Source organism: Cynocephalus volans, chromosome 9 (genome assembly GCF_027409185.1).
Source record: "Cynocephalus volans isolate mCynVol1 chromosome 9, mCynVol1.pri, whole genome shotgun sequence".
Lineage (NCBI taxonomy): Eukaryota > Metazoa > Chordata > Mammalia > Dermoptera > Cynocephalidae > Cynocephalus > Cynocephalus volans.
Genome location: NC_084468.1, coordinates 99420400 through 99441661, shown reverse-complemented (window position 1 = coordinate 99441661; position 21262 = coordinate 99420400). Strand labels below are relative to the sequence as shown.

Sequence of the window (21262 nt, the reverse complement as noted above, 5' to 3'; positions counted from 1 at the left end):
CACCCAGCTACTTGAACCTATTAAACTCTTTTTAAGCTCATGTGCTATTAAAGAACTGTGACCGACATGGAGGCATGCCATTGATTCCCCTCTGAGGAAAGCCTTGCTGGTTGGAGGTGGGTCAGCTAGCCTCCAGCTGTCTTTGTCAGCTTCAGCTGCAGAGAGCTGGCTCTGCTGAGGTCATGTCCCTCCCGAACATCAGATGACCGAGTTGAGAGCTATTTTGGCCCATCAATGGACGATGCTGATGAGCAGTGTTTGCTCCAGAGCGCTCCATTGGATTGAGAAGTGGGTGTGCCTCACAGTGCAGTTTCTCACACTGCCTGATCGTCCTTCCTTCCCCTTTCTTTCACAGGTCTACTGATAACATCTTACAGAGTTTTCTCTGTAAGTATCTTGCACCCCACCTGCCCCCTCAGTATCTGCTACTATAGAACCTGACCAGTGACAAGAACTTAAACTGAATGTGAAAAAAGGACTGGTAGCAGAAGGGAAATCCTCTAACCACAAATGAATAGAGTTCTTTATAGTAGGCTTGTTTCATAATCTGTTGTTTATTAGTTTGAAAATTGTATTTTTCATATTAAAACAAAGCATGCCCAAGAAGGAAAAGTTCAGTTACCATAAGGTTTATGTTCAGATTTTTGCATAGGATAGTTGTTTAGGATTTTCCTGTAGGACATGAAGCCTTTGACAGTTAAGGCTGTTAGTTCTGTTAGTAGCATTTTAGTAAGTTTTTTCTTTCTTAATGTTCTTTTTTCTTTCTTTTCATTCTTGATCCCTAAATAAATCTTCTTTAACTTTTTATTTAGTTGAATTTTATCAGTCTTTGAAAAGGAAGATCATATATCAAATATTACCAGTTCTTTCCAGTATCCATTAGAGATAAATACTTTGTTCTTTAGCTGGTTTTCAAATAAATCAGTGTGAGTATAATAAAGATACTTTCTTTCCCTTTCTTCCTTTTTTCCTTCTTTCCTTTTCCTTTATTCCTTCCTAAAATGGTTTGGATTTGTTTATCTTTGTCTTAAAAAACTGGTAAGTCTGACAGCTGGTATAAAGCATATCAAAGTTGTATGCTGAGCATTTCTAAGAAATTGGATTTTATATTGTAATGGAGGGCTGGTATTTCCTTGCTTGTGCTTTAATTTCCAGTTTGCATTTAGAGATTTGGCCTAAAATTTTTTTATGTTTTGAAATGAGAGATTTCAAAATTCAATTACGTAACTTTAAAATTTTGTTTTTCCCTATGCCTGGTTAAGGGATATGACTTACAATTTCTCAGTTTTCTATTACATGTTATTATTGATTTTTTTTTTTAACCCAGAGCAGAACAGCAGAAATTGGGGAATATATAACTAGTTTGTATGGTAGACATTTAGGGAAGAATTAAAAAAAGAAAATGGGCTAGGGAGAGGCAAGTGTTTAAAAAACGACATGTATTAGTAGAGAAGAGGGTAAGAGACTAAATTCTGACACGTGTGTTAGGGAACCTAAATTGCTTTTGACTTTACCCACTATTTATTTATAGTGTGATCATAAAGTAAATTATATCTGTTATATCAAGACATTTAAAATTTAATTAGCTCTTTAGCATTAACAACATTTCATACTTCCTTCTTTGTTTTTTCATCTGTCCATTCATCCTTCTTAACAAATTTTGTAGCTCTTAATGATGTTGCTACACTAGAGCCCCAGAGTAGCATTATGTGAATGGAATGTGTTCCAGGGATAAAATAAAACCAAGGTACAGTACATAGCGTATTATTCCTTTTATATAAAATATAAAAACAAGCTAAATCTCTGCTATTAGAAATTAGGATATTGGTTACTCTGGTGTGGGAGGTAAGCACTGGAAGAATAAGGGGCTTCTAGGTGCTAGTAATGTTCTGTTTCTTGATCTGGGTGCTGGTTACATGGATGTGTTCATTTTGTGAAAGATCATTGTGCAATATATTTATGACATTAGTAATTTTCTGTTTGTGTTTTATATTTAAATAAATAATTTTTAAAAATCAGGCTAGGGGAATACCCTTGGGCTAGATGTACTTTGCCTCCACCTAGACCTTTAAGAATCATAGAATCAAGTATAGAATCAAAGACATGGAAGAGACCTTCATCTAGCCCACTGCTGTCTTGAAGAGGAATAGATGCCTAAAAGGCTTTGCAGCCTTGCAAGTACCCTGTGGTACTATGATTTCATGTTTTGTAACTGAGGAAACATATTTTGTGAGGTTCAGTAAGTTGCCCAGGGTCCCATTCATACAAAAAAGGTTTCTTTCATTTAACCCTTAGGTAACCAGATTTTCAGCTGACCACAACTATCAAATTATAAAATGTTACAGTTACTTGAAATGTTACTATAGCTTTTGAAATTTTTAATTTTAGGACAGTTATTCTATCAAGTAGCTATTATTGCATAGCTGTTTTTAAAAACAGTTTTGATTGATCTTTGAAGCTTGAATCAAGATACCACTAGATACTCTGTATGCATATTGATGCATATTTCTCACTTATCACTGGTATGATATCCCCTTTAGATTTGTATTCTTCCATGAAAATCTATTTTTTTCTCTGGATATATGGGGCTATTTTTACTTGACTGATTATCTCCTTAATTCAAGGCTTTGGTTAAGATTTTATCATATGTATACACACACACACACACACACACATATTTAATTTCAGCTTTCTGCTAATCTAATGAGTAATCCCATCTATGTCAATTCAATAAGCATTCTATTTTCTATATTCTACTCAGTTCAGATGGTATTGTATTGTCTGACTCTTATAGCAGCCTCTAGATTGGTTGACCAGACTATCCTCATGTCTCTGTGGCTCCCTGAGAAGGAATTAGCCAAGTTGTGTCTGGAGTCGTCTTCATTCTTTTACCTCCACTCTCCTGTTTGTACCACTTTCTTCCTGTTTATTCTTGAATTCATTTAATAAATATTTATTGAATATTAACTGTGTGCCATGCACTGTCTTAGGTACTGGATATAAAATGGTGAATGAAAAAATCAACCAGATCCTGCTGTCCTGGACCTTACTTTATTGCAGAGACAGACCATTAAAAAAAATCTTACCACTGAATAGAAATCACAAATGTGACAAGTACTATAAAGAAGTGGAAATTGTGCTATATGTGAGAGCCAAAAATAGGGGATATGACTACATTAGGAATGCCTTCCTTGAAAAAAAGATATTTGTTTTAGGTTATGAAGAACAAGTAGGTATCAGTCAGACAAAGAGAGGAGAGGTGAGAATTCCTGCAGCTGAGATATCATGTGCAAACTTTCTGAGGTGATCGAATACATAGTGTAGGGGAGTGAGGCAGAATTTTACCTCCTCCCTTTTAAGTTTCGTATTGACTGGGCCTGAGGATTACATTGACATAAGACAGAACAATAGGAAAAAAGCATACAAATTTAACACAAGTTTTATGCAGCATGGGAGCCCTCCTAAAGTAATGAAGCCCCAAAGAAGCAGTTAGAGTCAATCACTTATATACTGAATTGGACAAAGAATAGTAACTTGTGGGAAAAGAAAAAACAAAAAACAACCAAAAACTAAATTGGATGGAGAAGCTTAAAAAATATGAGTTATTTTAGCAAGGTCTGTATAGAATTCTCTTTGTCTCCACATTCTGTACTTGATAAGAATGTTGCTTTCCTTCTAGTAGAGGGAGGGCACCTTTCACATTTCCTGCTTTTAAGAAAAAGAAGGTGGGTCAAAATGATCTTCTTGCATCTGCTGTATGTATTTAAGTGTCTTTAATTCAAAATAGTTAGTGTACTAGAGTGTTATTTTTTTAACTCCTTAAGTGGCATATTTGAAGAACCCACAGAAGACCAGTGTGGCTGGAGTAGGGAGTGCGTAGGGATATGGAGGAAAGTAGATAATGAAGAGAGAAAATCAGAGGAGTCAGTGGACTGGTGGTCCTGATGATTTGAAAAAGTCACTCTAGAAGACATTGAAGAAACAATTTGGAAAGTGAGCCGTTGATAATTGGATACTGGGATTTTTAACTTCCTTGTTTTGGAGGATGAACAAGTTTCAACGAAGGACTGTGAGAGTGGTGACTGAAATGTAGTGGAAGTGAAGATCACTGGAGAGACTGGGAGGTCAAGGAACTGAGAGACCGAGTGTTGGAACGGTTGTCCATGTATTTGCTGAAGTAGCCAAGCATGTTGGCAGGCTTTCAGTGAGTAAAGATACTGGCTAGGTGCCAAGTCTTTAATAAATAAAGTAGATTGAATTGGGGGTGAGGATGGGGGGAGGCAGAGAGAACCACTTAGTGTGCCAGATAAACATTTTATAAGATTTGAATGGTTTGTATAATAGAAATAAAATTCCTGGATTTTCAGTGATATATCTTCCCAATTTTTCATTATATTTTGGCCATTATACAGATATATCAAAATCTGAACTGAAAAAGTCTCCTAGTCTGAGTTGCATATTCCAAGAGGGCAGGAATTGTGTCTTAATCACTTATGTAGAGCCTGTATAGATCTTCTTGGCTTACCCAAAGACAAGTGGTAGACGTTGATGAATAAAGTATCGTGATAAATTATGAATGAAGTAAACAGCACAGCTATTTTAGATGAAAGGTTTTATCATGCTTTTATTTTCATGCAAGTCTGCAAATTTTATAAACTTTACATGGAATTTTACCTCTACGACTACCTCAGCATGGACATTATTTACATGGTAGTCTTATGATTTTTCTTTAAAAAGTAAACATTTTAATTAGAATAATTAATTTCTCTGATCCCATGGGAATTTTACCATTATGCAGATATTTTGAGGAGTGAATTATTTAGATCCTTTTGACAGAAATTGCACTGAGGGGCATGCTCTGATACAATGGATATACATTTTTTTTGGAAGGGACGCCTCCCCCCCATTCATGTCTGTGAGCTTTTGTTATTCTTCATTCACTTATTTGTTCAGTCAGCAATCTTTGTACCAAGCAATTGCCTGAGGGGTTTAGGTAGTTTATGAAAGTGTGTTAACAATGATGTTGAAAGTCAAAAGGAGTAGGCTCTGTATTTGCATAGGAAAAGATTGGCAGGATATGTGTCAAAATGTAAATAGTATAACTAGGTAAGGAGTTCTAAATACATTCATTTCTTTTAGCCAAAAAAAATATATATTTTGCAGTTAGAATTTAACATTTTTACACTAAGATTTTTTAAAATAATTAGGTGAAAGAAGAAGGTGAAACAAAGATGAGTACAGACAAATAAGGAATATGGCTATGTGAACAGGCTATGTGAAAAGGAAAGGAGATTTATTGTGGAGGAGATAGGTGAGTTGTCAAAGATGGAATATGCAGGTGTGGATGTTAGCAGTATATTTGAAGTATATTTGATTTTATTGCAAGAAACTAATGCAGGATGCTCTCTTAAGAGGCTTCTGGTCACAGTCCTGTATTTCCAGGTCACTTGGCAGAGTTCCTTGAGTGTCAAGTTTTAAGGAGCAAGTAGTACAGGTTCCTCCTTAGTGCTTCTGGTGTTTCATTCCCTGGGGAGAAGTAGCCATTGGTTTATCTTAAATATGATACAAAAAAACTAATAAGCTCCCTTTTCCAGCTGTTAGGGAACCTTGCTTGATAATATCTGTGGATTAACATAAATTATAAATTGTTTTTAGTGTCACTCTGCAGACAGATACTCAGCAGGTGGGCAGTGGGTCTGTAAATTTCATGTGGGAGTGGAGATTAACTGTCTAGTCCAGGACAGCTTTTGCCTGCCAGCTTTAGTTTGCCACACAGAGACAAACCTCTTCTTTCAGAGTTTAGAAGAAACCAAAGACAATTTAGGTTGCATTTAATGTGCTTCCTTGTGAACTGTGGGCATCAGGCCAGACAGGGTTGCAAAAACCTCTTGCTTTAGAGCTGGCCCAATTGTAACACCATGCCAATGCCAAATACAGTTTCTAAATGATGCAGCACTTACTTGAGACAGAGCATTCTAGGTAGAAGATAAATATTTATTCCCAGTGAATGGCGAAGGATGACATCTAGAATTATAATGAATTAAGAATGCCACTCCTGTAAGTCTGGGGAATTTTATTCTGTATTTCAGGTGCATTATAATTTCAAGATCAGAAGGAATAAAATGATACACTCCTATAGTGTAAGTTACCTAGAAAAAATTTAGGTAACTGGAAAGTATACAAACGTATTTAACAAATGTTCTAATGTAATCAGTGTAGACTGCTCTTCTTAGGTCTGCCTCCAAAAGGAATTGGATGTGGAACTCTGCAAGCAGAGGGATGTGATGTGAAGGAAATCCAAATTCTTGAGTTCACTAAATCAGAATTCTAGGTGGTTATCAATTTGTTAAAGAAAATACTTATAATCTATGATTATTACATTAAAATACTATAGTCATATTCTATCACACAATCTGGCTTTTGTGGGGTGCAAGTGTAAACCACTTTATTCCTCCTCAGCTCCATCAAACCCACTGTATATATTCATTCCTGCCCTTTATGAAGTCTTGGTTAGATCTCAGGGCTTTGCAATTGTTCTTAGTCACAAGAACAGTCTTGCTTCAGAAATTAAAAAGTCCTGATTGGTGCCATGTCATTTAAAATTTCTCCCCTCAGGTCAGGCCCGTTTTGGGGGGTTTGTGGTACCCAACACTCTATGTCACCTCACTTCCTCTCTCATTCACTTTCTGCCTTTGGGGCCTTTCAGGGCAGAGCTATAAGGAGCTGGGCAAGTGAGACTTCACTATTGCAGTTCTAATCTGCACTATATCCTCTGATAGATGCATGATTGCTGACTCTCTCGTGTGCATTATGCTGGGTTTTAAGTTATTTCTAGGGACCTTTGGGGACAGTTCTCCTGATGATGGCCATGCCTTCCCTGGCTTGAAGTTTTTAACTACCTTTGCTATTTCTGGGCTTCTGACATTCCACCGTCTTTTGGAATCACATTGCCTCCCCAAGCAGTCCTCTTGGGCATTGTCCCTTGCAAGATGGTTCCTCTTGTGGACTCATATCTGGTCTATGAGAAACATGTATCTTTGGTGGAATCATAGCCCAATCACAACAGAGCCCTCTTGGCTTTGCAATTCTAGGACAGCTAGCGAGCCAAAATGTTATACCTTTAGAGTCTAGTATAAAATTGGTAGTAGTTCTTAATTTTCTCAAATTCTAGGGATGCACCTTTTGAAATATTTCTCTCAGAGATATCCCTTTCCCCCAGTTTGGTACCCTGGAGCAATCTCATTTCCAGTGTGGGGAAGGAGGGATGAAGAGTGTTCTGATAACACTATCCAGAGCAGTCCTCCCTGGTGGTCTTGTTACCGTCTCTTGTGCAGCTGAAAGTGAGCAATGGGCTCAGGATGGCAAAGCAGCTTTAACTGACCGCTTGGCAAGTCCTAAATGTATGATTTTGGCACCTGTATCTGACAACTATTTTGTTTTTAGCTTTCAGGATTTAGCTAAAACTGAGACAATTTCATTTTAATATCTTGTCATATTATTTTCACTTAGGTAACTTCATTAAACCTCATTTTTGTGTGCATGTGTGTGTCTGTCTGGTTTGTAGGAAATAGAAGCATTCACAAAATGTGGTAAAGTAGGAATATATAAATAAAATATACAGAGGCAAGACTGTAAGTGTCTTGGATTTTTTAATTTGGGGAGTATGTGCAATAAATGATAGCTTTATTTTCCTTCTCCAATTTGAAGGGTGTTCTTTTTAAAACTACTAATTTCTAGTTTAATTACTAGTTCATGAGTATCTAGACCATAATATGTCACTTTATCTTCCAAAACAGATATCAGTATCCTTGTGTCTGCTTAATAAATATGCTTAATAAATATAATAATAATAAATATGTTTACGTATCATGTCTGATATGAGTTATTTTTTATTTTACATTATTTCAAATTTGTAGTATCTTAATTTGTAGAGAGTGATAAACATAGTTTTTCACATTTATAAGATTTGCCTTTTTTTTTTTTGCCATTATTCCTGGCAGAGTCTGTACTGGAGTACATTTTTTCCCCTTGATTTTCAATTCAGTGATCTTTTCACTACAAATGTAATGTGTGTACAGGTTTTTAGTAACTAAGTTTTAGCAATATAAATGAGTTTCTCTTCACTTAAAGAAGAAAGTTAATATTTATTTTATGAAGTATTTTAACATGTAAGTCTTTTTTTTACATTTAGAATTTAAACAATAAGTTATCTTCTACTTTTTTTCATAAGTGTAACAAGGAATGTGCATCCACATTTGGTAGGACCTGAAGTGTATGCAATTTGGGAGATTCTTGCTAAGGTAAAGAAAACAAAATTAGAATTAAAAAAATTAAACTTAAAAGTGAAAACTGCATATATTTAGACTAAAAGTAGTCATAAGAAATTATAAATTTAGAAAACCTGAGCAATACTACAAAGCATAACAAAATCCAGAAAAATAGCAAAAATAAATGTTTCTCCTCCTCCTCTACACACCCACTTGCTGGTGATCCATAGTACAAGTTCATATCATGATGCCACCTCTGGGGTGTCTCATCATTCCATGGTGGGCTGGGAGGTGAGTGTATTCCTGGAAGCACTCCTGCATTGGGATGGCTAGCAATGACATAACTCTACACAGAAGTGACAGCAAATTAGGTAAATTTGTTTCATTAAACTTAAACTTAAATGTATTGTCAACTCATCAATGCCTTAGCTAAATCTAAAAAATATTCATGGCCACTTGAGTATCATCCAACACAAGCAAAAGTGTGAAGGAGAAGAAAGGGGAGTGGAAAGAAATAGTGATCATAACTGATTGCTGTTAAAATATCTCATTTTGCAACTTTTGCGAAAACATATGAGCCTGTGAACATATTGCTAAGGCCCTTTCAGGAGCCTGTGCATATGACAGATCCTGAAGCTGAAGTGTTAGCTTCACAGTTACCTCTAAGGGAAACTCATTCACAGAAAAATGAATAATTGAATGTTCCAGATGCTTAAAGGAACCATAAAAATGCTTATTTCTTACATTTCCTTCCTTCGTTCTTCTAAATTATTATCAAAGTTATTCTTTTATCTCTATTTTTAATGTGTTAATAGTAAACTACATAAGGAACATTGTCCTGTGGAAAACTATATAAATATTTTATACTTTTCACCTTTTGAATATGTTGTATATATTTTGTTTGTAGGAAAAAATACTTAAGTACATGTTTATTTTACTATGATAAAAAAGAAAGAAAATCAAAATCCCTTAAGTAAATGCTCTCTTGTGTTACTGTGCAACTGCCTGTAAAAATCATCAGGGCTGCTGGAAAAAAATGGTAACGTGTGGATTGTATTTATCTTTAGTACTCCTTGTTCCAGTTTTCCATTCTTTTAATGTCTAGGTGATCAAAGTTTGAAGAATTTTAATACAAAGTATCTCAAGTGACTTAGCTCTATTATGCCTAAACATAAAAATGGATTTGTGCAGCAAATCGTTCAGTCTCACAAGTAAAATAACACCTAGGGGAGCATACTACATAGATCATGTTGTGGAGACTGAGGGTAGAATGACATAGTATACCAAATTTATCTTATATTATCCAGCAGCTCCCTCTGACACAATTTTATATGATAAATTATTTATCAGAACCGAATTTATTTCAGATGCATGAAATGGATGAATAAAAGAATATAGTGTTTGTATGTAAGACTGGTCAATTTAATTTGTTTAAAAATTCTGCAACAAAAGTTTTTTTTCTGTATTCTTGACTTTCATAGTATTCAGAGTATACCATTAAACTGAATAACTCTGAGTTTTTGTCTGTAATTTACTGTATTGACTTTTGTCTCTTTCTGACCACAGACATCAGTGGTTCTTCCATTATTTCTATTACCAATGGCCTGGCTATCATAATCATATGATTTTATGGAAAAGAGTTATTTTCATAATATATTAGGGTGCATGTAAAATGAATAATCTTTGATGGAATCAATATAATTTCTAATGTAGCTTTTGGGAATTTTGTTCTTTTAAAGTTGGACACATTTTTAGCAATAATAATGATGGTACTACAATTTATTGAGGACCTACTTTGTTCCACATACATTGTCTGGTGCTAGATGTTTTATGCCCATTTTATGGATGGTCTTTTTGAGAAATCAAGTAACTTAAACATGCAGCTAGTAGTAGGTGGTAGAACCAGGATAGTAGCTCTTGTCTGGTCCATTCTGAAGCCTGAGATCTTTCCATTCTTCTGAGTTGTCTCTCCTTCAGTATAGGCCTTTATTCCTCTGGAGTCAGTGGAAAATTCCATTTTCCTCTACACATAAAACTGCAGAAAGAAGGTAAAATGAAACAGATGCTTGATTCTTTCTCTATGAGATAGACATTAAAAAAAATTGAAAGAAAAACTTTTCCACATGGGAAACATAGTTTTCAGTCTATATAGAATGGAGGTCAGACTGACATCAGAATTCATAATTTAACATATACATTAGCTCCCTGCAGAGAACAAACTCTTCAAAGGTTTCACTTCTAATTTAAGAAATATGAACATGGAGCACATATATGTAACTCTACTTTACCATGAAAGAAGAACATCATCCTGTATATTTGTAAAATCTTACTCACTTGTCCAGGATACTAGTGGGCAGCAGAAGTGATAGAGAGTGACTGATATCTGATGTCAGAAAGAATCTAGGGCAAATTGTTTAAAGTTCAAATTTATGGTATGGCATAGTTCAAAATAAAAAGATATAATAAAAGTGTAATATTTAATTATGAATTTTGTAAACTTTTTGTTAAATGAATGTGACAGCTTTAAATCCATATACATCATGTTCAGGTTTTATAATGAAGTAGCCTTTCAAATATCTTCTCTTAACTTATATGTGTTTTCAAATGTGACCTACTTAAGTGGACAGAATCTATATTCTTTCTGAAGGAATGCTTCCTTTAGTGAGACATAATTTCTCTAACAAGAAAAATGTATTCAGAATGTAATTTTAAAACTCCCAGGAATAAGGCCTCTGAGTAGCTACCTTATTTACAGTGCCCCAGAATCTACACACTAAAGATTGTACCTTTTTATAAGGCAGGATCCCTTTGGGTTCTCACTTTCAAGTTATTTATGATTATATTATATTTTTATACCCTTGTATTCCTTGCTTCTTAGTCCATAGCAGTTGTGAAAACAAGGGAGAGGCAACCATCATTCACTCATAATTCCTTTGACAAACACCTAATTAATACTAGTATGTGCACCTGAAACTGTTTTATGTACGGAAGATGTTACAGCAGCAAGGGCTAACAGCAAAAGCTTGTAATGGAATAGAAAAAGTGTGATAAATGTATATAGCAATACAAAACTTAAAGTAGTTTAGGTCCATTTTGTTTAATCTTTCCTCTTCTGAGAGTATATAGCCAGCCAGGTTTAGTCCAAGAAGGGTAAGGGGAGTGGCTCTTCCTTAGGAATCTAGTTTCTTGGAAATGGAACAAATGTGAAAAAATTGAAAATCGAGTTGAGCTGGTTGAAGAAGTCAGAGAATCAGGATTAACCTGCCCTTAAAACCAGACACATCTGAGGTATTGATCTCATACGGGAGCATAGGGCAAGGAAGGGAAGGACCAAGGAGATAAGAATAGGGAATGCACAGTGTAAGCTGTCAAGCCAGAGGGTTAGCAGGGCAAAAATTAAGGAAAGAGCTGGATTTTAAACACTCCATTTTCATTGGCCTGATTTTAATATTAGATTAATTTAGGAGTGGGATTCTCTTTGTGGGGAGGGGGAGCTAGAAGAGTTATACTCTTCTTGGCTGTGGCAAACCCAAGCCTTTCTGAGGTGGTGTGTTTACATTGCTCTTTGTGTGTGTGTGCGTGGGGGGTGGGGGGGGGATGGTAACTGTCCAATTACGGCAGAAGACCAAACTCCTCTCTCTGTCCAAACCATCTCTTGGCATTGCCTATACCTAGAAAATGATTCCACAGAGAGGAACAGGTAGGCAGATAGGTACACAGGGCAGGGACCAGTGGTTATACCTCTACAGCCTCTGAGAGCTTCACTGGATTATAGAAGAGTAATAATTAATGCTAATAATGAGGACACTGTGGTGTTTAGAGGGATTAAATTATTTTATATGTCATCTATGTAAGAAAACAATGACTGTCAGATTTCTCCTCATGAGGTTAATATTTTAATACTTTGGCATTTGGAGGGTAAATAGTTACTTTTAATCTACTTATTGATAAAAGCTCATTCCCTGATATTGCCAGATATATAGGTTGTTGCTTTATGCAGCTTTATTGATATTCCTGTTGCTGTGAGAAAGTGATTCAGGGCTAGCACTTTAATTTGCATTTGTGATCAGAGTTATTATTTTGCACAAAGATTAAAATTTGGTTGGGAACTGGGGTGAAGGATTTACTTCATTAGGTCTTAATTTACATTTCTCACTTCATTTGAAATAAAATATCTTGTAAGTTAGAAAAGTACCTCAAAGCTGGGAAGAAAAAACTATATTTTACCCAAATTCTCAGGAACTGTTTAAAATCCAGCGGTTTCTGTACTGGGTAATGCTGTTCCCCATTGACTTCATGTCAAAACTGGACAATATATTTTCCTTAAGACATTGTTTATATGGCAGGTCTTTAACCATTTCTTGCTAACAGCATGTACTTTATCAGACGTGACAAGATTACTGCCAGAAAGTTTACATTTTTATTCATTTAAGAGTATGGACTTGAACTTCAAAGGAAGAATAAAGCCAAACTATTATAGTTTGAGTACTTTAATAAATATTAAATAATAAATGAAGCTGGTGCCATACTAGCTGCAGGGCTTGTGGGCAATAAAAGGAAATCTTCAGCTCTATTCTATACCTCACTCTATCAAGCATTAAGCCAATGAAAAATAAAGAAAATTAGACTGTTGTACTATGTGATGTTCACCTAATTCAAAATTCAAAAATCACTGCTTTAAAAATAAATCAAAGGGTAAGTAAATATAAAGGGTTTTTTGTCATTTTGGTATGCTGTTTATTGCATTATATTCATTTTGCTTTATCTTGATTTATTTTTCTGTTTTTTTTTTATTTTTATTTTTTATAACAGATCATCAGAAACTGGAAAGGGAAGCTAGAATCTGCCGTCTCTTGAAGCACCCCAATATTGGTGAGGAAATGTTTTCAATGTATCTTAAATGTTAATTTAAAATTTTACATTATGTTTGTTGTACCACAATAAAAAATGTTAATTTAATAATCGAATATTTACAACTATTAACAAGTGAGTCCCTGACTTTTGGTCTTAGTTACATTTGATTCTTTAAAGGTCTTTGTATGTTTGTTGTTTCCTTTTGATGCAATCTTTAAAGCAGGAATGGAAAATAAAAACTGTCTCTTTAAATTAAATTCATCTTACTTTATGGAATTAATAAAGATAACTACATTAATTGAATCAATAGTGTATGTTTCCTGTTGTGCTGAGAGTTGACTGCACACCAACCAGTGGGGAAAGTGAGTGTAATTGAAAGAATAAATAAATTAAATTGAGGTAATTCCTGGTTATATTCCTGGTTAGCTTTATTTTAACTACATATTTTGGAGTTCGCTATATTAACTAGTTTGATGTCCCTTTATAGACTTGTGTAAAATGAAAATGATAGTCCTTTACCTAATTTGGAAGGATAGTTGTGAAGGTAAAAGTGAAACAAGTATTAAAATTTTTTGAAAAGATATATGTTTTCCCCAAATGGTAGCAATTTTATATAAACAAACTCTTTTAAAAAATTAATAAGAAGTATGAGTTGACAAGTACCTTCATGTGTCTTTAAGAATTGTTCAACTACTGCTGCTGATGGAGAGACAAAACTTATGCCATCACTTTAGTCATCCAATTTTTTTTTTCCATCTGCCCTGTGAAGAATTTACCTTATATTTTTAGATTCTATTCCAGAAACTAGTAAAATGATTTTAAACTATATATCCTTCATGAATTATTAAATAGTATGACAGTTTTCAAAATAAAAAATTGATGAATATTTGAGAAATAGGAGAAAGAAACACAGGAAAGAAAAAGAAGAAACAAAAAAATATGTGTGAGTTAGATTCTGTGATAATAGCTTTGATTGTTTCAGAAAAAAAATGTTACTGTCACAGCTCCCTTAATTTTATTGTCAACCAAAATATTTCTGATCTAGAAGTAGTAAGAAAAGGGATGATAATGCCGCCTAATTTGCAAAATTAGTCACCTAGGAGGTTTATACTTCTTTTAGTTTTATGTATTGGACCTTTAAATTTCTATTCTTACCTAAAAGTTTTTAGTATCCTGCATCTAGTGAGTATGTCTTAGGTTCTTAAGTGAATGAATAGATACTATGGAGTAAATCTGCAACACTAACATTCTGACAGCTGTCTAAAAGTAACCTTTTGGTTTTGAGAGCAAACAAACAACTCTGAAATGTAAATCTACCTCTTTACAAGTATTTTACCTGATAAAAGTCTGTGGCAGTTTTTGGTTGGCTGTGTTAGTTTGCTAGGGTTGCCATAAGAAAATACCACAGACTGTGTGGCTTAAACAACAGAAATTTATTTTCTTACAGTTCTGGAAGCTAGAAGTCCACAATTAAGGTGTTGGCTGGGTTGGTTTCTTCTGAGGCCTCTCTGCTTGGCTTGGTTTCTTCTGAGGCCTCTCTGCTTGGCTTGGTTTCTTCTGAGGCCTCTCTGCTTGGCTTGTAGGTGGCCATCTTCTCCCTGTGTCTTAACATGGTCTTACCTCTGTACAATGTCTGTGTCCCAATTTCTTCTTCTTGTAAGGATACCAGTCATACTGGATTAGGGCCCACACTAATAACCTCTTTTAACTTAATTACCCTTTAAATGCCCTGTCTCCAAATACAGTTACATTCTGAGGTACTGGGGGTAGGATTTCAACATATGAATTGGAGGGTGGGGGGATACTATTAAGCTTATAACATTGGCCAAAGAGAAACTACATGGTATGTCACACTATAGTTCAAAGAGCACTTCTCTTGCTCAGGTTTAAGGTAAAGTGAAATCCTTGTTTGATGAACTTGCAATTCCTGTGCAGAAGGGTTATTTGTTTGTCTGTTTGTTTTGTTCTGTTTTTGTTTTTTTCAAGGTCCTTCTATGAAATTCAATTTTGGTGGATAATGAAACTAGTTTCCTCCGTTTCATTTAAGAGACTGAAGTCAAACATTCTAAAGACTTCTAAACTAAAACAATAATTGTTTTCATGTTGGCATTACGTGCAGAATACCTTTATCATAAAAAGGAAAGTTGTACACTGGGGAGAGTTCTAAAGTTTTGTGACCTAGACATCACTATCAACATACTCTGACAGTATATACTTCTTTTCAAGGATCTGTAACAATCTGTAACAATCAACTGAAACTTGAGATTTTCTTCCATCTCTCAGGATTTCAAGAGTACAAAAGGAACTATGGAAATTCCAGGTCCTTAATAAACCCTAGAACTTATTTCTAATCATGAGAGATATTTCTAGTGATCTGTACCTCAGGGTATAAATCATAAAAAGATTATAAGACACAATGTCAAAATTCATGACACTGGCAAATTCATCTATATCATTCATTCACTCAACAAGTTTCCATTCAGGAAGTATAGTAGGAACAAAACAGACCAATATCCTTGCCCTTATGGAGCTTACATTGTTGGGGGAGACAGAAAGTAAAGATAGTATAGGATGCTAGATGGTGATAATTGTTGAGGGGAAAAAAAAGAAAACAAAGAAAGGAAGTAGGGAATGTTGGGGTTTCCAGTTTTAAATGATTGGTCAGGACCACTTCATTGAGAAGGTGAAATTTGAGTAAAGACCTAATAGCAAGTGATTTGGCAATCGGGGGGTGGGGGGTGGGGAGGGGGGCAGGAGGACATTGCAAGCAAAGGGAAGAGACAACCTGTTTAAAGACCCGGAGACAGAACCTTGCCCAGTGGATTCTGCCAAAATTTGTTTTCTCTAATTGGAGAAATGAAGATGAATCATTTTTCATTTTATCTTAGTTATCTTAACTCATGGGTCTCCATGCCATGTAGTCTGACAATGTTGTATTTACTCATGTAAAGAACAATGATTAAAAAACAACAGTGCATGTGGAAATATCTGCTCCTCATTCCTTCTTCATTAAAGAAGAAGTTCACAGGGCTGCCAACCTTACAGTAGAGGTTGAGTGGTAGTGTATTTCTCCTACGTAAAAGAAGGAACAACAGTACAATGGTAATTGTCATAAAATAGTAAGCAACGGCCAACAAAGAAGATATGTTTTAAAGATAGATGCTATAAGCAGCCATCTGAGAGTATACTGGAGAGTAGGGACTAACAAGGTGGTGATCAGAGTGCTGCTGTTGCTGTTAAGATCATTGCACCCAGTTAACAGTAGGATCACTTACTACTAGATCAGATTACACAGGGAAAACAGCATTTGGTCTTGATTTCCTTGAAATAGATAATGTGATATCTAAATAGTATAAGATCCTTATCTTCTTCTCCCTTTCCTCTATTTTAGTATTTGCTCAGTTTTAAGATCCATTCAGTTTTAGTACTTCAAGGAAGGAAATACTATTTTTGACAAATTTTTTGCCTGTAGAAATTTGCTTGCTTCCTTTTTATATTTTTGAGTGTCTTTCTCTTGGCACAGGATCAATAATCTTGAGAATTTACAGCACATAAAAGGTTTCTCCCAAAGAAACACATTTTAAACCAAATGAAAGTGATGATCTATTAAACCACTTTTTTCTTTAAGTGTTGTTTTTTTTTTCTGATTTTAAAAGTAATACACAAACATAGTGGAAAATTTCAAAAATACAATGACATATGAAGAAGAAACCAGAGGGGCAACTTTTAATATTTGCTTTATTCATTTTTGCCTTTTTATAATAAATCTTACATATATGCTAACTTATAGCATTCTCTTAGCACATTTTCATACCCCTATAGATATACAGTGAAAATTGTCTCACTCAACAAAATTTCCTGAATGTCTAGCCATTGCCAACCTGCGTGCTACTGTACACACTGGTGTCACTGCTTTTCTAAAGCCTTTCGTCCTAGTGTATAAACAAAGAAAACATCATAATAGTGTTAGTTCTATGCAGAGGATTAAAATAGAGTAATTTGATACCAGGGGACTGGATGGCTACTGTCAAAGAGAAACAGAGACAGACACTAGTTAAAATCAATAAGGAGACAGCTTTTATTCAGTGCTATTGCAGTAGGGGAGAGAACTGAGCTTCATTCCCAATGCAGCAAATACAGTTGGGGATTTATAGCCAAGGAGAAGAGTGAGGGGATCAGTGGGTGGAAATTTTGTAAGTGGAGACATCAAGGGTAGGAGTTTCTTGCTCAACTGGCCTAGCAAGATTCTGGCTAAAGGCAGGCCAAGGACTTAGGTATCAAGGATGATAGATGAGGAATTTTGTTACATATCAAAGGTGGGGAATGATTTAAGAGGATTCTTCACTTAGACTGGCTTAGGAAGGTTGGGGATGGAAAGAGGATAAGGCCTTGTTGAAAAGAGGAGCCTTTCCAATGTTTGGTCAGGAGAGAGTCTTTGTCACTACTTTAAAATGGTTTACCAGGCAAGATATATCTGTGGAGGTCACATTTAAACTGATACCTAAATGACAGGTAGAAGCCATTATTAAAAAACTCAGGGAGAAAGAGTTTTCCCAGGCAGAGGGAGCTTCCCTGCTTAGGGGAAGAGTGTATAGACCAGTAGATGGCCTACATGTGGGAAGAGGAGAGTGACCCATCAGGGTAGGTGGATGTCTAATAATGCAGACTTTGTAAACCGAGTTAGGGAGTTTGGGTTTCATTCTAAGTGTGATGGGAAGGATTTGAAACAAGTATTTCGTAATCTGATTTGCTCTGTCTGCTGTGTGTGAAATGGATTGTAGGTACATGAACACAGTCAGGGAAATTGTGTCCAGTCAGTGTATCAGAATCTAGTGTTTATCACTTTATTGCCCCTCAGTTCCATCTTCTTGGGTAAAAATTTAAACAGCTGGTTCTTTCTTCATAGATGAAAGAACATAGTCCATGAAAAGCACCATGCATCTTTTGGCTCAACGAATTTGGAAATACAGGCCATTTCCTAAGCAACTCCATCTTTGCTATTCTCCAGCTAGACAATTTTTGTTGGAACCCCAAACTGGAAAGATTATAACTGATATTAAGGTGTTGAAGCAATTTAGAGAGAATGTCTTACTTCACACTCTATTCATTACTTACTTTTTGATCACTCTGTTCATCTTTTATTTTAATAAAATGGGCTTATTTTCCCTTGAGGTATAAACTAATCTGTGGTAACCAGAAATTTTGAGCTATATGTCAACGTTTCTATTAAGTAAGGGAAAAATACGTTTCAGGTACTGAAATAAAGTATTTGAGGTAGTAACCAAATTGTCCTCAAAATTATTTAACTGTTTTTGTGCTTGATCTTTGATAAGCATTATTATTGAGGAATTTGTTGAAACCTCTGGTGAAGCCAGATAACAAAAAACACTAAAGAAGAACTAGGAAAATAGGAAAAATATTTATTTAATCCAACTGTATGAATCTGAAAACACCTGCGCCAGGAAAGGAAAAGAGAAAATATTAGAAACTTTGATCTGACTCATCTGATATCCCAAGGAGAAGATATCCATGTATAGGCCTTTATTTGTCAGGAGATCAATATCTGAGACAACTTTGCATTTGGTGGGATGATAAATTCTGTTAATGGGCTATCTATCCTGTTCTCTGAAGACCTTTATTTATACCTTATGTAGACTTTAGAAAGAACAAGACAATTTTTTGGAAACTTGAAGAAAGATTTATATTTGTAGAAGATCAGTACCACCTTTTTAAGGTGAGCCTTTACTGATACAGCTTAATGAACATCAGTAAGCTAGAGAGCCAAAGGAAAGGCTATGTAGCATCTTAAATCTAGTCTTTATAATGCCCTGGAACCCCTAGTACAATTAATTTACCTTTCTGAGATGTCATCATAGCTTACTGATTACTTCCTTTCTGTTTGCAATCCTAGCCACCACTCCAAAAATATAAACCTACTCACTCATGCGTTAATATAAAGTGTGACAGAACATGTGAGACATAGTATTAATGGAAAACTCAGGGGACCCCAGTTTATTCCGCTAATGATTGGTCTGTTCTGTGAACTGCTGCACATCCCATCTGCTCCCTGAGTTCTAGTTCCTCTCTTTATAAAGCAGAGAAAATATTTACCTTTTTTTATTTCCTTCTGATAATCATAAGAGAGAATTAGATAATGCATCTTATCTGGTGAGGAGTGAATATACTTTGGAAGTAATTAAATAAATAGTTGAGTGAATTATTATGGGACACTCCTTGCCAAACAGGAACTAAGTAATTCATTTCTTAACATTTAGTAACATTAGTTTCTTCCTGAGAGACATATATACTCAACAATGGGAAAGCATATTTCAGAAACTTCTATGTATTCTATATATTACATATAATATAATGTACATGTTATATATTGTGTATATACTATATAATATGTAATATATTATACTATCAGAGAATTACAGTATTGCAGTAACATCTTATAGATTATTTAGTGCAAACTCCTAATTTTTTTGCTTTAATAATTGAAGAAACTAAAATTTTCAGAACTTATATGACTTAATTTATTTTTTATATATAAAGTCACAATTGTTTAATGACATCACCAGACCTAAATTCCTGATTGTGTCCATAAAGAGATACTGATGTTTAGGGAGCCTAACTTAAAGCAATAAGATTGAAAAGGCTTTTTTTTATTATTCCTTTTCAAGGAGAACTTTGAGATTGTTTTTGGTTCAAATCAGTTTCTCTTCTCACACAGGATAAACATTAAGTAAAATACTTCTAACACTAATACTGGAAAAGAAAACTTTTTGATTTTTGGAGAGTGTAAGTTATATCTATCTATTTTGTATGTTAACCCTGATATGAAACTGTTAAGTTTCAGAAGGATGCCCTGTTTGAACAGGTTTTATTGTTTGACATATATAACAATACATGAAGTTCCATATATAAAGCCTTTACTTTCTATAAAAGCAGGTTTCCCATGCCTATGAGTGATAATGGCATTTATTTTCTATATAATTATTTTTTCCTAAAATGTAAAATTAGAAGGGCCCTTAGGAATGATCTAAGCTGTAGGAGGTTTTAGTAGTGAAATAATACACCCAAGATCATACACAGTTCCTAAAGAGATGAAAAACACAAAAACCGCTTATTACCTCATTTTGCATGTACCATTTCTTCTTTTCCCTGACCTTGGAGTTATGGTATTATACTGTAAAACTAATATTTTAACCACAGTCTTAGATCTCCCTAGTCTTTGCAAAAAATCCTCAGTTCAAATACCATTCCTCAAATTTTCACAACAAAGTTAACATTCATTTTTGTTTATTTGTTCTTTTGTCTTTAACAGATGACTTTATCCAACCATAAATTTTGCCTTTTTCTTCCACTCTGCATGCACGCATCTTCCAGTTCCTCAGGTTCCATAAGAACCACTGCAATCACATATGAGCTTAAACTCAGTGAATATGAGAGTACTTCAAAAAGTTTATGGAAAGATTCATATTATCTTTCAATCCTATTTTTCCATGAGCTTTTTGAAGTACCCTTGTATTAATCTTAAATATGCCCAATATTTACTTATAAAATGAGTAAATTGCCTTATGTTTCCATTGCTACAATATGTAGGTTTTTGAGCCTTTTGAAAGAAAGTCACAACAGGAAAAGAGAAGAGTTAGTGTAGAGTAAATGTTAATTGGTCTGCTGAGAAGATAAAGTTGATGGTCTTATGAATGACAGTCAAAAGTCTTTTTCAATGGTGTGAGAAATTAAACAACATTCCAAGAGAGTGACAGTTTTTATTACCTCTCCTCTTATTGTGAGTTATGACAAATAATCACAACAGTTTGTAATTACACAAGAATAAGTAATTGTTATTGCTAAACTGCATTCTGTAATGACTATCCAACAGGTAAAAGATAATTTAACACTGTTCAGTAGTAAAAAGCAAAGTACTCTTGTTTTATGTTCATCTTTTATTTGATTAAATCTCACCTCTTTGTCTTGATTATGTGGTGAGAAGTCTAAATTACTTCTTAGACTGTATACTGACTGCAGAATTGATTATCCTCTTTTATCAAAGGTGAGAATCAGCACAGAGGGATTTTTTTCCCCTCAAATAAATATTTTTAAAAATTACTTTATCTACTCTAGCTTTTTAAAAA

The 21262-nt window shown here is 34.7% G+C and overlaps 1 protein-coding gene and 1 pseudogene across 10 annotated transcripts in view; both read left to right on the top strand.

Annotated features, from left to right (window-relative positions):
- The window catches only part of CAMK2D (calcium/calmodulin dependent protein kinase II delta), a 290657-nt gene that overhangs the window by 77652 nt on the left and 191743 nt on the right, over positions 1 to 21262 (top strand). For all 10 annotated transcript variants that reach the window (XM_063107301.1, XM_063107302.1, XM_063107299.1 and 7 more), the window contains exon 3: positions 13080 to 13139. In XM_063107301.1, the coding sequence (XP_062963371.1) occupies positions 13080 to 13139 (60 nt within the window). The remainder of the gene's footprint in view (positions 1 to 13079; positions 13140 to 21262) is intronic.
- On the top strand, positions 16094 to 16201 carry LOC134386726 (small nucleolar RNA U109; annotated as a pseudogene).